This window comes from Myotis daubentonii, chromosome 1 (assembly GCF_963259705.1).
Source record: "Myotis daubentonii chromosome 1, mMyoDau2.1, whole genome shotgun sequence".
Lineage (NCBI taxonomy): Eukaryota > Metazoa > Chordata > Mammalia > Chiroptera > Vespertilionidae > Myotis > Myotis daubentonii.
This window is the reverse complement of record NC_081840.1, coordinates 35464727-35482131: the sequence shown is the minus strand read 5'-3', so window position 1 is coordinate 35482131 and position 17405 is coordinate 35464727. Positions and strand designations below refer to the sequence as shown.

Sequence of the window (17405 nt, the reverse complement as noted above, 5' to 3'; positions counted from 1 at the left end):
AGTGATTTAAACAGATTTCTGAGTTGTTGCAGTTTTAATTGTTGTGGTAACAACTTGCCTGTGAAGGCTGAAGTTCCCAGAAGCAGGGACCATTTCCTATACGTTCGTGTCCCGTAGTCACAGCGCAGAGAGGGGACACTCCTGGGATGACAGGGTTCGATCAGACAGCACTGCTCTAGAGGCAGGCAGAGGCCAGTGGTGGTCACCTAACATCACACCCTACTCCAGAGCTGGGAGTGGAACTTAAGAATTTTTGAATGGATAAATGGAAGTGTTTCTTAATATAGACTGAGCTGATGACAGTGATCAGTCATGGGCTGAATTAGTGCTTGCCAGGGTAGCTGACTCCATTTTTCAAAATGAATCGTCTAAAAGAGCAAAACAACTCATTTCTTTAAACATGTCAAAATGCAGTTTTAAATGTCGTGCTAAGTAATGACAAGATGCCGGAGTGGTTTAGTCAGTGATCACTGTTGTTTGATAGTAATTTAAAAACAAAACAGGAACAATGTTTGTGCCAATATGGCATTTAAATAGTCAAAACCAACTCCACTTAGATTATGAATTAACTCACATTTATTAATAATATATTTCATTTATTTTGTATCATTTTTCATGAAGCTTAAAGTGTACCCTGGTGATTATTTTAGTTAATGTCATGGAATCTATCTATGTCAGGGGACTGGCATTGCCTTTTCAAAAAAAAAAAAAATGACAGAGAAATGAAAAAATGTCAAGGTTTTCATTGACCATGATGCCCAGCCAGCAGGTGTGGAATCCTGAGTCCCCTCTGCTTGCCCAGGGATTGTCTCACCTACACTCTTGGGGACATTTGAATGAAAAAGAATAGCAAAAAATAAAAATAAAAATACCAGAAAGGCTTGGGTTCTTGCACTAAATTTCCCAGAAAGTGCAGATTATTTTAAATTGCTACCTGCCCTAATCAGCTTCTTAGGGAAGAAATACCTTTTATCAGTTTAGTAAGTTGGCATTTTGTAGAAACACAACAAAGGCTGTGTCACATTTAGCCTCTTTTGGCCTTTAACTAATCTCATCTATGAGACTGCCTGCCCTTAGCTAAGACGGATCTAATATAATTTGTGAAATGGACATGCAAAGGTGGTTGGGCCTTATTCTAAGGACAATGAGATGCCACTGGAGTATTTTACACAGGGGAGTAGAATGAACAAATTTATACATTAGAAAAGTCACTCTGCAAGGCACAAGAGGGATGAGAGAGCCAAGACTTGGAGTTAGAGTCTAGTGTAAAGACTTTCATTAATCAGGGAAAGAGATGATCGGGCAGAGAATAGGTAACATATTAGGGAAGTGTATAGATTTGAGAAATATTAAGAAAGAGAAGCAACAAGACTTATGGTTTAGAAATGGGGGGTGAGGAAGGCAGAAGTTAAGGTTGATCCCTGCCTTGGGCAGCTAGTGATTGATGGTACCATTAACCTAGATAGGGAACAAGGGAGAGGAAGGATGATAAATTCAACTGTATTCTGGAATCTAAAGTGAACAATGAGGCATCCAAGTGAGCTTGCAGAAGGCATTTGGATAGTCCAATCTGAAGCTCAGGGGACCAATCTGGGCTGGAGATAAAGATTTTGAAGCTGCCACCACCACCTGAATGACATTTTATGCATGAAAGCAGATGAGGTCCCCAAATGAAAATGTGGAGTGAGGTGCTAAGAAGGCCAATGATGAGATCAGCCTAGGGAGAGGAGCCCAGAGAAGCAACCAGTGAAAGAGGAAGAGAACTAGGAGATTATAGTGGGATCAAGGAGAAGAGACTATTTCAGGAAGAAAGGAATGGTCATCCTGTCAAATGCTCAGAGAGGACAATAAAGTGGGGGTTGAATGGTGTCAATATGGTTTTTCAAGAGAGAGGTCATTGGTGACTTTGGGGAGTGAACTTCCTGGGGAATGATGGGAGCAGGTGGGTTTCAGTGGGTTGAAGAGTGATTGGGAGTTGTAGAAGTGACAGCAAATATAAATGACTCTCAAAAACTTGGTGGTGAAGGACTTTTGAGATGGTTGGTAACAGATGTCCTCTCTATCACCACTGTGCCATTTTCAGATGTGTACCTCCTATTAGAGGTGTTTGTAACCTCCCTATGCTCTGTACTCCTGCAAGCATGTTGAATGTACAGATGGGGTCTTCTACATCCTCACCTCCTCTTAGTTCCTAATGTAGGTCTTGCATGTAGAAAGAAAGTGCTCTGTTGATATGTTTACTTCCTAGTACTTTCCAGCTTTCAAATTTAAGGCTCTTATTGGACTTAAATATATATATAAAGTGTGTGTTCTTTTCATGTGTTTGCCTCTTATGCAACTTTCTCTGAATAAAAAAGTCTCAATTCCAGATGGGAAAAAGGTAATGACAAAGATCCATAAAAATTTAATAGAATGGAATGTTTTCAGAAAATTTTGTGAATTGGGGAAACATACCCCCCCCCAAAAAAAGCCCCAGAAGAAATAGAACAAGGATGAATATGTTTTAATAAAAAAATTTATTATGATTATTTACACCTCCTTGATAAGCATATAAATGTAAACTTTTATTGTTGGCTTTATTTCACAGATGACTTATCCAAATTCAGAGTTAATACCATCACGTGAGTATACAGGTAGTGAGAAAATTTTATTATATTCACAGAATATACATACACGTGCATTCAAAATGTGTCCCTCCTTAAGCCAGTGGTATAGACACTGCCCCGTTGACCCTGCTTCTGCTTCGCAGGTGGACACCGGTCTCTGTGATGTCGTCCACATGCTCCTCGCTCTTCTTTTCCTTCAGGCTGTTGATGAATCTCAAGGTGATTTCATCCCACTCCTCCGGCAATAGCATCAGCAGAAATCCAATGCAGATGATGATGGTAGCAGCCAGGCGCACGACATTGAAGATCACCTCCTGCTTCAGGAGATCCACAGCTGAATAAGAAATATCAGGTCAGTCACTGTCTATGACTCTTTCTAAGCTTTCTTAAAAAGAAAAGACCAAAGTTGGTGCTACTTCTAGAGATTTCCAAAGGTCTTCCTTGTTCTTTCAAGCTCATCTTTCCTTTTTTTTAATGCCATCATCTGTGGCATTCCCTTCCTTTGCTTTTCATTCCTTCTCACTAAATCATACTTATCCTTCAAGGCCCCTGTGATCTCATTTCATCACCTCTGCAGCTTTTCTTCTTAGGATTTCCCCTCTGCATCCCATCATGCTTCTCCAAGTTTCATTGGCCCACTGAAGATTTTACAAATGAGCCAACCTGTTAATGTCTAGGTCTTTTGCACATGCTGTTCTTTTACAAATTTTCAATTGAGGTGAACTTCATGTAACATAAAATCGACCATTTTAAAGTGCATTTAGTGGCATTTAGTGCATGCATCATGTTGTACAACCATCACCTCTGCCTGCTTCCAAAGTATCTCCGTCACTTGAAAATAAAACCTCATATTCATTAAGCAGCCCCCTAGTCCCAGCCCCCAGCCCCTGGCAACCACCAATCTACTGTTGGTTTCTATGGCTTTACCTATTCTGGATATTTCATATAAATGGAGTCACACTCTATGTGATCTTTTGTGTCTGGCTTCTTTCACTTAGCATGATGTTTTTGAGGTTTATCCATGTTGTGTCATGCATTCATACTTTCTCCCTTTTAATGGCTGAATGATATCCCATTGTATGTATCATGATTTGTTTATCCATTCACTTGTTGATGGACATTTAGGTGTTTCCACGTTGGACCATTGTGAATAATACTGCTATTTACATTCATGTACAATGATATTTTTGAGTCCCTGTTTTCAATTTGGGGGTAGGTACCTAATAGTGGAATTGTTGGTCATACACATGCTGTTCTTTTTCCGTGGAATGCCATTCCCTTCCTCATATCTACTTCATCCAACTAACCCCCTTCCCCATTAGATCTCCCTGGTTATGTTTTTTGCAGGAAGCCTTCTTGGTTGCCCCTCCTGTCAGAGCATTCAATACATGCCTCTGTCAAAGCAGTTCTCTCTACATTGTATTTACTCAATTCCTTTTGTCTCCCTCTGTTAATACATAGTCTGAAATCAGGGACTATGCCTTATTCAGTATGTATCACCAGTGTTATCAGATTCCTGGCTATCCTAAGTGCTCAGAAATCATTTATTGAATGAGTGAACACCTGGATGAATGAATAAACTTTTTTGACAACTCCAATCCTCCTTAGTATTCCTTTCCTCTGATTATCTTATAGTCCTTGGAGTCTATTACCCAATTTGACATTTAATCATAAATTACTTTGTAGAGTTCTAAGTTATTTCATGCATGGAAGTATTATTTTCCAAATGCAGGCATACGCTTCTTAAGGGAACAATAATATCACTTTCCTGTTTCTTCTACAATCCTGATCACATAGTAAGTGCTCAAGAAACATTTCTTTTTATTGTCCTGAGACAAAGAAGATGGCTACCCAAGGCTTGGAATCATAGAATTTTAAAGTTAGAAGGACTGTAGAGTCACCCAGATAACCTACTTCCAATACTTGTTCCACTGAAAGATTTCATTAGAAAGATTATCCTGGAAAAAAATAGCTTCTCCTCTTGTCCGTGAAGTGAATCAAATTGCTTTTTCCTATATCTATACGAGAGAGCCATCTGCTGTGCCCGCGGGAGAAGCTTCCCCAGCTCCCCATGGATGGTCTGATGGGGAGCCAACACCCTGTGCATTTCCTACACTTTCGTTAGTGACGTTTACTTGAGAGTCCTATGCTGGGAAGCCTTTTGTTTCCATAGGATTTCCTCTAAAAATACCACAAAATAGGTTGTCAGGGAGATTACATGAAACTCAAATGATACATTTGGTATTTAATTCTAAAAGCACAACCAAGTAAAGACAGTGTTTGTAGCTGCAAATTTTAAATCCGTTGCAGAGTTATTCTGTTGCCTGCCACCTTCATATTTAAAAACATCTTCCCAGGCAAGGGACATAATTCACAATTGCTCAAAGAAACAACTCAGGGTGTAAAACAAACACAAGCAGGAGACTTACTGTGCGCATGTCAAATCGTACCAGTACCTGCATTTCCAGGAACGCTGAGCAGTGTCCCAATGGAGATTAGGATCGGGTATGTCAGCACCACGCCGACATTCACCAGGATGTTGAAGACTGTAAAATAAAGGAGGATATTGAGAATATTGGAGGATAAAGGAGAGTTGATATGCTTGGTGCTTTCCTTCTTAACATAAAAAAAAATCAATGTCAATGCCTTTTAAACTGTCTGCACCTTTGGTCAATTAATCCCCTGATGTTGGAGGTAGATGCATGGGTATCTCTCCTGAAGTAGTCTTATTCTTTTCTCCTCCTCTGCCACTCTGGTTGCCTGAGCTCTTGCCAATTGGCTGACAAAGGGTGTATGGAGCAAATGCAAAGTGGTGAAGTGATCAATTCATTATGCTGTCATACTGCACCAGTGGAGTGTGATGACCTCGCTGCTTGGGGGAGGACCACAGGGTGCAGTGTGGGTACCGGACAGGTGGTACCCAGCCCGAGCAGGCTTGCTCAGGAGCATGTCCAGGGCTACACGCTGGAGGAGGGCTACTTTACAGCAAACTGGAGATCATGTGCACACAGGTGGGGCCACGAGTCAGTGAAATTTCGATTGTTCCCAGTTACACTGGTTTTGGCCAGGAAATCATCTAGGTACTTTTCATTAGGATGTTTCATCTTATGGAAACACTCCTATTGATTTCTACTGAAATTAGCAGAGGTTATGACAGGTCATAACCATCTATTTTTGGCCTTCAAAAGTGGAATTCAAAGGACCAACAATTAGTATCTGATTATTCTCTTGTTGCGTTTCCTGTCTTGCTTAAGACCTTCCCTTAGGGGCCTGGGCCAGAGTAGAAAAAGAAGACCCCGTGCCTATGGGGAAAGAAAATAAGGGCATTTTTTTTCCTTCTAAGTATTACAGTGCTGCTTCAGATTATGCTTCCGATGATGTCACCTTGATAAAGAAAATCAAGTGAGGGTTGGCAGATGGCCTGCAGGCCAAGTCTTGTGGGTAAATGTGGAGTGGGCAGAGGGGGCTATCTTAGGTGGTCTGAGGAGAGAGGAGCAGAATGAAAACAATTCGATTCTGAGTAAAGAGCCTGAGTCATGGGGGCGGGGTGGATGTGTTTGACTGCTTGGCCAGAGAAGAGCAGGCTTATTATTTTTCAGTTTCCTCTAATATCGAGCTACAGCAGGAGCACAGCCTGAAAGTAGGGCCCCTAGTTGCTCAGGTGAAGCCGAAACTCATATAGGGAATTGGGAGAAAGAATATTAAAAAGAGTCTGGGTGTCTTTTTCTTGGCTGAGCCACCAAGCCCAGTTTTGCCTTCTTGCCCTGCTTTGTGAGAGTTTGCTATCTCAAATTCATTCTCTGTACACAGCTAGAGTGGGCTGTGTAAGCTGCAGATGTGAGGCTGTCATCTCCCTGCTGAGAGATTAGTAAATGGATTTTAAATTCAACCTGTCCCACCTGGCTTCCCAGGTCCTCCATACCCCACTTCCCTCCTGAATGTCCTCTTCTTTCCTTCCCCTCCCCTTCCTTCCTTCCTTCCTTCCTTCCTTCCTTCCTTCCTTCCTTCCTTCCTTCCTTCCTTCCTTCCTTCCTTCCCCTCCCCTTCCTTCCTTCCTTCCTTCCTTCCCCTCCCCTTCCTTCCTTCCTTCCTTCCTTCCTTCCTTCCTTCCTTCCTTCCTTCCTTCCTTCCTTCCTTCCTTCCTTCCTTCCTTCCTTCCTTCCTTCCTCCTCATTCTGCCTGCACCAGGTGCTCCAGACATTTTGAACCACTTTGGGTTCCTTGAATGAGAGTGGCCCCCTCTCCCTTGCCTGACACAGCGTGGCACACTTGGAGCACAGTAACATTATACAGTGCATCGTGAAGCATGACGAGGCTGCTTGAAGACCAGTGGTGGTCAGAGTGGCCTGGGCCTCCGGCTCACACTGTAAGCCCTAGGAGGCACACCAGTTGGAGAGCTCCGATCTAATCAAGCGATAGCCCGAAAAGAACCTTCGAAACATTCAATAACATGAACCAGCCCTAGGCAAGTTTGGGAAACAGAGGACAGAGGTACCCAAGGGAAAAATCTAATATGATAACTTAACTTTCCAAGGGAAGGTCGAGTGGCATAGGGAATGGAAGGCAGAGCCTGGGGTCACTTACCCAGCCACATCCCGGCCATCCCGCAGAGACAGCCCCAGGGCAGAGCTGCGAAGGAGGACCAGTGCTCCACCTTGGTGAAATACAGGATGACGGGCGTGAAGGAGATGAAGATTAAATTGAAGAAACCCAACGTGGAGACAAAGTGTGCCGCTTCGCCAAAGTTGGCACTTCCGAGAAACATCTTAAACATAACCTGGAATGGGAAGGGAACTCTTAAGCCACACTGTCCGAAGTCTGACTGCATCAGAAAGGCAAGGTCTGCTCATCTGCCCAGGGAACTGACTGGCCCAGTGTTTATCCTCCATATCTTACCTGCCATCTTCTTATCTCCTTAATTCCTTATCTCAACAATGACATCTAAGGCGTTATTGAGATAAGGAATGAAAATGCTCTATAGCCTTCAGATGAAGCAGCAAAGGCCATAAAATAAATTCCTTGTGGGGTTGGAAACTGCTGGGATACTGCACACTGTGTTATGCACACGATCAGTGATGGGTATAGGATGAATAATAAACAAAAGCAGAGAAACCCTGAGAAATTTTTCGATTGAAATGCTGTCAATTCTTCCCTTCCAGCCTGGGATTCATTTCACTCTTATTTTGACAGATACTGAAAATTATATTGGACAGAGAGAGCCTGTCATTATGTGCTGAGAGAAATAATAATGATGCCTTGGATTTACAAGTACTTTTCTCTCAGAGCTTAAAATATTTTCACAAACACTGTGTTTATTCTCCAGATTAACAATTCTTTTTTTCTTTTTTTTTTTAAATCTGTTTACAGAGAAAGATGGGCAGGAGGCATGAGTGGTCAACCTAAAGTCACACATCCGGCTGGGGGGTGGGAGGGGGGGGGTGCGGTAGTGCGCGGGAGGGAGCCAAGACTCTAGTCCAGGGGTGGGCAAACTTTTTGACTCGAGGGCCACAATGGGTTCTTAAACTGGACTCAGAAGAAGGAGCTGCGGCCGTGTTTCCCGACGTTGCCATGTTAACACTGCTGCTGGTGAAGGAGCGGAGGGGAGAGCAAGAGAACCCTCCGCTCTTTCGGCTCCGCGGGCCGCATAGAACAGCCGAACAGGCCGGATCCGGCCCGCGGGCCGTAGTTTGCCCACGGCTGCCTAGTCCATAATTCTTGGCTTTTTAACCCCTCTGCTTCCTTTATTAACCCTCAAATGGTGGAGAATGGAGCAGATCTTTTCTAAGGTGCACATATAATTTTGGGCATGTCAGCCAATATTACCACTCCCTGAATGAAGCCATCTGAAACACAGTCAGGAGAATGCCAGATATCGCTTTTAATTTTAATCGAATTCTTTCTTTTTCTTTCTTTCAAGAGACGAAGTCAAGAGACCTTGATCACGTGCTAGTCTGTGGTCACATCAGACACCTCAGTGGAGTCTCAGTTGGGGGCAGGTTAGACACTAATGGCGATTGAGTGAACACTTGTCACGTTTGTCACACAGAATCAGTGGGCCAAGAAATGTCAGTATGGAAATAGACTCAGTGTCCTCTGCGCTGCAGGGCTGGTGAATAATCAGAACAGGCATCCAGGAGAGTTGCAAAGGGCATTTTCTGCCTTTCAGAGAGAATTTTCTCACTGACACGCCAAGAGAGATGAAAGTGCAATAGTCCTTTAGCTACATCCAGAAAGTTGGCTCTGAAATGTGGAGCTTCGGGGAATAACCTTTGAGGTCTGCTCTCTTAGTCCTCACTTCTGAAGTTAAGGGCAATGGCTCTGAATAGAAGTTTCATTGATGACAGGCAGCTCCAGGGGAGGAAGAATGGTGAGGACTTAGTGCAGACCCAGAGTATCTTTCAGAGAGGAAAAGAGACTTTTCATTTGGCTAATAACATGAGCTTCTGTGGCATAGAGCTGATATGTAGTACAAGGTAACCTCTCAAATGACAGTCTGTTTATTATTTTTAACACCTCAGTTGGAGTTAGAATAATGGCCACTGGTAGCAATTAAAGAAACATAGAGAGAAGAGAGGTCTTTCTCAGCCCCTACACACCTGGTTGATGATTTGGGAGGGCCGGGGCCATGGAGCAAGGGCTTTGGAGTTAACAGTTCAAGTTTTAACCTTGGCTCTATCATTTCCTGGTTGTATGACCTTGAGCAAGTTACTTAATGTTTCAAAGCCTTAGTTTCCTCATCTGTCATTCAAACAATATTAACACACCAAATGCAAAGAAATAAAATTTTTGATGACTCCATATTCCAGAGCAAGCAATTGAATACTTCATGGAAGTTGCTAAATGCATCCTCCAACCCAGTTCCTTCTTTGAAAAGGAGGAGAAGCACCTATGTCTCATAAGGGTGCATTAATACAGGTGAAATTTTCTGGCAAGTGCCCAGCATTGGCAAGTACTCAGTAAATGGCTTTTATCATGAAACCATCTTTACTTTTTCTAGTCAAGATTTTCTTCGTCCTTCCTTACTTTATTAAGTCTAAGCTACAAATCACAATAGACTACACACATACCTTATATAATGCAGATGTGGAGGCTGAGCCCACTGCAAATGCCACTCCTATGATCGAGTCAGCATGGAAATTATCTGCATACGCCATCATGACAATGCCCGTAATTGCCATTATTGTGGCAACTATCTGTCGAATAGAATGCAAATAAATTAAAAAACAACTGATGACTCTATATCCCTGAGCAAGCAATTGAAGACTTCACGAAAGCTGCTAAATTGCTTTCTGAAACCCAATTACCTGTGTACATCTGTGTTCAATTGTAGAAGGGTCAGTATTAACAAGAAATCGGTATACTCATGAGACATCCAGGCAGAAAATGTAAAAGCTGCTCACATTCAAATCAAGGACTAATAATTTATTGTAATTTTTTAGTTCAACTTCCTAGAGATTTATACCCATATTGGTGATATAAGGTCAATAGGAAATCAGTTCTATCTAATCTTTTCATCTATACTGTATTCTTTTTCTTCAAATATTTTAGCATACATTTTAATCAGCCCCTTGGATCAATGCATGTTTCTGAATACCTCCACATAATGAGGATTTGATTAGGGAGATATATCAATGCAGCTAAGAGGCAACATATAGGGCAAGGGGAAAACAGAAGTAATTTCATAATCCTTATAATAAAGAGCTAATATGCTAATGGTTGTGATGCCCTCACATGTAACAACTGATCAGCAGGTGTGGGTGGGTGGGGACTTGCAGCATTGGGGGCTTGCGTCACACCATCACAATCCATCACCAGGAGACCTGGGGCCCAGTGGAGGCCTCCATGCGGCAAGGCCTGGGGGTTCCTTGGCTCCATGTGGCAAGGCCTGGGGGTCCCACAGTTCCACGTGGCACAGAGGCAGAATCCCCGGCTCTGGCCTACCTCTTTGGGGCAATCCATCAAGGAGCCCCAGATGGGTGGGTGGGGCCTACCTCTTTGGGGTGATGGATCATGGGGCTCCTGCACTGTGACAGGGCACAGGCCAGGCTGGGGGACTTCCCCCTGCCCCGAGTGCATAAATTTCGTGCACCGGGCCACTAGTAGTTTATAAGGAGCAAGCTTGCACTGTCACTTGGAATATCAAATGGAGGCCGGTTCTTCCTTTTGTTTTCATGTAAATTAAACCACAGAATGATAATTTTATTTAATTATTCTAGAGCAGTGATGGTGAACCTATGACACGTGTGTCAGAGGTGACACATGAACTCATTTTTTTTGGTTGATTTTTCTTTGTTAAATGGCATTTAAATATATAAAATAAATATAAAAAATATAAATCTTTGTTTTGCTATGGTTGCAAATATCAAAAAATTTCTATATGTGACACGGCACCAGAGTTAAGTTAGGGTTTTTCAAAATGCTGACACGCCGAGCCCAAAAGGTTCGCCATCACTATTCTAGAGTGTTAATTGCATAAAGTGAAATGTTCATAGTTTGATTGCAGTTATAATGGTTTACTATAAATTGATATGATGCTCGGTATATTTAAAACAGGAGTCTACCCCTTTGTGCAATGCTGGTTTGCCCTTGTTTCTTTAATTATCTTGAACTTGAGCAATTCAGGCATTTTAAGGGTAGTCTCACCAACTTTAAAACCAAGATGCAACTTTGTCAGAAATTTAAATGTATGTCAATTTTGTCAATCTTCAGTTTTGAGTATTACCAAGTAAATCAATTTCTCTGTAGATAGCTTTTTCACATGTGATTAATGTTTGTTTGTTTGTTTGTTTGTTTTTTGCCCTTTTGAACATTATTAGTGAATTCTTTATTACAACAAAATGTAGATCTTTAACATATAACTGCAGACTTGCTCAAGACCAGCACAACGTATGTTAATGATGACACATATAATTTAGATGCTGCTGAAGCAATTCTTTTGTTAATGACCACCAAGAGCAAGTGCACAGTGGGTTTCAGAGCCAGCTCCATACTAAAGCGTCCTTTATGAAAAACAGCAGGAGAACTTGAGAACAGACGCCGACGTGTCAGCAGTGAAAAACTGTCTTCATAAAGTGTTATCCGGGAGGCTGCTTGATGGGAGGTGTTTCTCTTGCTGAGTGAATATCATATTCTCTGAAGCTTCCAGGCATGTGTTCTAGTTAGACTATGCCTCAAACTATGGGGAATAGAATTTAATACACACACCATGAGGTGTCAAGGAAATGTTCTAAACAAGGAGCCATAGACTCATAAGTAAACATGAGGAGGGGGGTATCTAGACCTGGAAATTCTGTGAGGGCTATCATTTTCTTCGTTTTGCAGATTTACAGTTCAGCCAGGGATTTGAGAGGTTTCTTTGGGAAGTCTGATTTCAGAGAATGAAAAGGCTCTTTCAACGTTGGCATCTTCTGATTTGTTTTGTGTTTAAATGATGTCCACGGGTTAAAGTGTTCAGGTGCACACAGAGATCTCCCCGTAAAACTGAACTTGTAAGATAATAAATTTGAATTGATATTTGCGGGTTTTTTTTTTGTTTTGTTTTGTTTTTGGCCAAGCATTTGTTGTATCTCTTGGTCAAATAAACAAAACAGGGTTAAAAGAACCCAATGTTAATCCTAATGAACTTTAACATCATGTGCTGTTTCATATTTAAAATTACTAAAAGTATTCTATCATATATAATTCTGGGTCTAGGGAATTATGAAAACAACCAGCCCAAACAAACAAACAAAAAGCACAAAACAAAATCACTGTCTAGAAAGGGATGAAAATAATACTGTTATCCCCAGGATCTGGGCCTGGTTGGAAACTATTGTTTTTCTGAGTCGTCCATTAGTAAAAATTTATATACATAATATTACAATTATAATTTTTTTTCTCAAGGTAGAAATTAGATATGGACAAAGATTACATAATTTTTAGCAATTCAAAGTTAGAACCATGGTGAGCCTCTTTGAAACCTCCATTACATTTTATATTCAAGTGCTTGTGAAGATATTAGGCTGGGCCACTTAAATTGACATATCAATTACAGCGGTGTCTCTTTCAATTGCCTTCATGGAGAGAAGCATTTTTCACTTCAGGGGGTCAGACAACACTGTTAGTTAAGTTCTAAAATGTGAAAATCTGAATATTTGAGATGTTAGAAAAATTGTTCTCTCTGGTATGAACAGCCATTTATAGATTAATCATTTATAGGTTATATAGGTTTCCTGGGGAGAAAGATAAGTTAAATTATTTTCCACATTTTAATTTAAATTCCACAACTATCTGATAGAATAAGTTCTCTATGGCCACGTTTTAAAAATTTTCCTATCTACACAGTTGGAATTAAGGGAAGGGATCTTGGCTAATCTAGAAAATGCAGGAGAGTGTTGGGTGGAAGTTGCTTTTGGAGCGTCGTTCGGATGGTCCCAGAGTGGCACTGCTTGGCTCCATGGGTTCAACTCTTCAAACTTCCAGAGAACAAATTACACAAGCACAGATCTGCGTCACATGCATTTTCAGAATTAATCAGTCATTAAGGAAGGATTCATAGTTTGTTCTCAACAGAAAAACTCAGACGACTCTTCTTGGGCTCAGGACACTGGAAACATGCCTACAGGAAGCCAGTGCCTTAAATATTGTGTGAACAGTGCTCATATGTGCACAACCACACGGTGCAACACAGAAATGCATCCAAGCACTTGAGTGTGCACGTGAAGGACTCTTGTGCTAAACTCGCACCACCTGCTGGGGCCACCCCCTTGGCTCCACAGACACTCGGCTCTCACAGCCTATTCTAGTTCCAGCCCATCACCAACCAGAGGGGTCCAACTAAGACGGAAATCCCACCACTACCATGACCTGAATCTGTTTGGTGTGAGAAGGTTAGTAACCAGTGACCATAAAACTGACAATGCCTCATTCTTAACTTTCTGACCCTCTCGGCCCTCTCACATCATGCTGAGCCCATTATCCCAGCAGGCCACATGAGCAACATCACCTCCGGAATGGTTACCTTCCTTTGCAGGTTCAACGCCCTCTGAGAGCCTCCGCATCAACTTGCAGGGCCAATTGGAGGGACCATGAGGCTGTTGGAGCCTGTTCCTGAAGCCCAAGAAGGCCAGAAGGCTAACATTTGGTGATTTCACTGTGCTGTAGACCACCCGTGACCCTGCATGAAAGCTAGCTTCTTCCACCTCTTAAAGAATTCATTTGTACAGACAAAGGCTAGAGAAGCATCTGGCTTTGGCTGTTTTTGTTTTCTCGTATAGTCCCCCCCCCCCGCAATTTTGGCTCAGGCCCTCAAAAATCGCAAGGGTCTGGCCCTTTTCTGAATCTTCATGAGGATTTCCAGCCTCATTACATTCACTGTGTTTCCCCTTGATAAATGGTTTCCAGAATTATTATTTCCATAACAATTTCAGCCCTTCTAGGGCTCAGGGTACTAAGATGAACCTTTAATTACTTCTATTTCTATTTGTAACCCCAACATCTTTCCTTAATTTGCCTTGTGGTCAACTGTTCCTGAAGCTGGGTGGAGCATGGGGGGCGGGGGGCCCAAGCTGACAGCAGCCTCTAAAGTGAAAGGCCTCAAAGCTGCCCTGCCAGCAGGGCTATACTCAAGTTCAAGACTAAAGGACAGCAGCCGAAGGTGAGATACACATCAATGGCTTGGCCAGTGAGACCTGCTCCAATGATTATCCTATTTTCTCTGATTATATTTAGATAGAGTATTTTCAAGAAACCATGTCTATATGAAATCATAAAACATATTTACATGTTACATTTAGGTTCCATGAAAAGAACCATCTGTTTCACTCAGATCCAATGAAATTGGTCAGGATTTGAAGTGAGAAAAATGAAAGAGGTGGGCAGTCCACTGTGTGTGTGACAGGTGGAAGGTGGATCCTTAGAATTGGTCAGACCCAAGGGGTGCAGAACCTACAACCAAGATTCCCACCCCCTACTCTCTGCCACACATACACATCTATTTTTATATGAATGAAATCCATCTGAAAATGATCTCAATGAGACCAAGATGGAAAGAAGGAAAAGAAATGCCAGAAGGAAAGACTAAAGAGTGTGTGTGTGTGTGTGTGGGGGGGGGGGGGCGGGGGTGGTGGTGTATAGATTGGATCTATTGACTACACCTTGATGAAGGGGTTATGGATTCCTTCTGGAGATAAATCAGAGCCGCCACACTTCCTGTATTCATAAATAATTTTCCCCCCAAGAGGGGATTGAAAAGGATGAGTCTTACTGTCCATCCTCAACTGCCTCCTTGAGGAACCATCAGGCTCTGGACAGAGGATTCTGCACTAACCTGAATGGACAGCGACTGCATAAATGTCAACCAAAGACAAGATGGAAATGAAAGGTTATCTTGAATCATATCTAAATGCATGATATTGGCACAAATAAGCAGCAGCTCAGCTCCAGTGTCCTGATTTAGAGCGCTCTGGAGCCCAATTTTAATTTAGAGAAGTGCAGTTTAAGCAATGAGAGATTCACTCTCACTGACATACTCCAGTTGGTTCTTGGCACATGTAGGAAAGGCTCCAAAGGAGCCACAGTTTGTATAGGGACCCAATTATAGCTAGAAAATATGTGGGTGCCAAGCTAAAGGGACATGAGTTCATCTCCTAAATCTGCTAAAAAAAGAAACCTGGGGTCTGCTGAACCATTTACCACCCATTAATTTTCTTCATATGTTCAAGGAAATTTTAAAAAAGAACAAATTAAATTAATAATATGAAAAATAAGGGAAGGGCAAGATCTGAAAGAAAATATTTTAACTGTCTAGTGTGACATTTACTTTTCATTGGAGGGAAATAGATACCAGCAACAGAGAAGAAAAACCATCCCAGTGGCTTGTTTTCTTTGAGGAAAACCCTTTTTTATTAAGGTGGTTTCTCTGCCTCTCATGGATTGAAGAATGCTAGCTACCCAAGGAAAGATCTCAGAGATGGGAAAACACCCATTTTCACCAAAGCTCAAGAACTGGATTCTCACCAACATCTTTGCAATTAAAAAATGATCTTTTAAAGAACTAGATTAATTCCCATGGGATGATCATATATCAGCTGTAAGCAACTATTTATGAGTTGCCTAACACACCAGAGTTTACCAGAAAATGGGTTGAAATGATTTCATAACAGAAAACTAAATGTATAATAGATTACCTTTCCATCTATAAGTCAATCAATAGTCCAAAGAAACAAACTAGTAAATTATTTATAATACAAAATTAGTTTCTATGTGAGCATTGATAATTCTGGCCAACCGGTGCTCCAGGTAAAGCCATCTTTACTGATATTATAACTTAAGGCATCCTTCATTCTGTTCACAGTGTTATTTGACATAAAAAACAGGCCATATATTTCATCTTAAATGTAATCATTCTTGGGGTCAAGCAAATGGAATTATAATCCAAAAATGATTTGTTCCTAAACTACTGGAGCCTCAAGAATCAGTTAGAAATATTAATTTTAATCCGATGAGCCTTTAACTACTTAGAAAAAGAGAAGTCCAAGTGAGGTGGCACTTACAGGCTGTGCTTAGATTATTTAAGGGCGGGGCCAATAAAAACTGTGTTTATGCTGTCAGTATTCTGTCTGCCCTCCTTTAATTTCTCAAATGACCTAATTATGCATGTTCTCAATATGTCTTGGGAGGAAAAGAATTGCTGAGATTGTCAAAAGGCAAAATGCTGAATGCGTTCTGGTGCTTCTCCTATTCCCTGGCCTGATTCTGGGCATCATTAAAATTACACCTTGACAATCTTCTGAAACATAGCTTACACCCTTCCCAATGCTCCACAGTGAGAAGAGAAGCATTTCCTGTCATTTAACAAGAAAAGTATCTGACTTCTACCAGCATGCCTGACACTAATGCTTACCATTTTGCTATCTATGATGTCTTACTTTGTGTATATATTTATAACAATTACTTATGGACTCCTCAACATTTTTTCCATCAGGTCTTATTACTTACAGATGCTGTTTAGTTTCCTGAGGCTACTGTAACAAATTACCACAAATTTGGTGACTAAAACCAACAGAAATGTATTCTTTGCCAGTTCTGGAGGTCAGAAGTTTAAATCCAGCAGAGCTCTGCTCCCAGGGGTACCTCTAGGAGAGAATACATTCCTTGCCTCTTCCAGGTTCTGGTGGCTGCCCCAGTTTTCCTGGGCTTGTGCCACATCACTCCAAAATCTGTCTCTGTGGTCACATTGTCTCTTCCTCTTCTGCGTGTCTCTTCCGTGTGTGTGTCTCTCATAAGAATACTTGTTGGAGCCCTAACCGGTTTGGCTCAGTGGATAGAGCGTCGGCCTGCAGACTGAAAGGTCCCAGGTTCAATTCCGGTCAAGGGCATGTACCTTGGTTGCGGGCACATCCCCAGTACGAGGTGTGCAGGAAGCAGCTGATCGATGTTTCTCTCTCATCGATGTTTCTAACTCCCTTCCTCTCTGTGAAAAATCAATAAAGTATATTTAAAAAAAAAATACTTGTTGGATTTAGGGGCCACTCAGATAATCTGGGATAACCTTCTCTTTGCAAGATCCTTAATTATGTCGGCAAAGACCGTTTTCCCAAATCAGGTCATATTCACAGGTTCATGGGATTAGGACACGGACCCCTTTTGGGCACCACCATTCAACCCCTGACAGGTTCCAGTTTTAAAATGGCAGTGCTTTGTGGCCGCTAGGCCAGTGGTTCTCAACCTTCCTGATGCCGCGACCCTTTAATGCAGTTCCTCATGTCGAGGTGACCCCCAGCCATAAAATTATTTTCGTTGCTACTTCGTCACTGTAAT

The 17405-nt window shown here is 41.8% G+C and overlaps 1 protein-coding gene across 1 annotated transcript in view; it reads right to left on the bottom strand.

Moving 5' to 3' along the window:
• Positions 1-2497: 2497 nt before the first annotated feature.
• Positions 2498-17405, bottom strand: part of SLC35F4 (solute carrier family 35 member F4) — a 172649-nt gene continuing 157741 nt past the window's right edge. Inside the window, exons 5-8 of the mRNA XM_059695074.1 lie at positions 9674-9799; positions 7191-7383; positions 5063-5152; positions 2498-2940 (exon numbers count right to left, since the gene is read on the bottom strand). Coding sequence (XP_059551057.1) covers positions 2699-2940; positions 5063-5152; positions 7191-7383; positions 9674-9799 — 651 coding nt within the window. The 3' untranslated portion in view covers positions 2498-2698. The remainder of the gene's footprint in view (positions 2941-5062; positions 5153-7190; positions 7384-9673; positions 9800-17405) is intronic.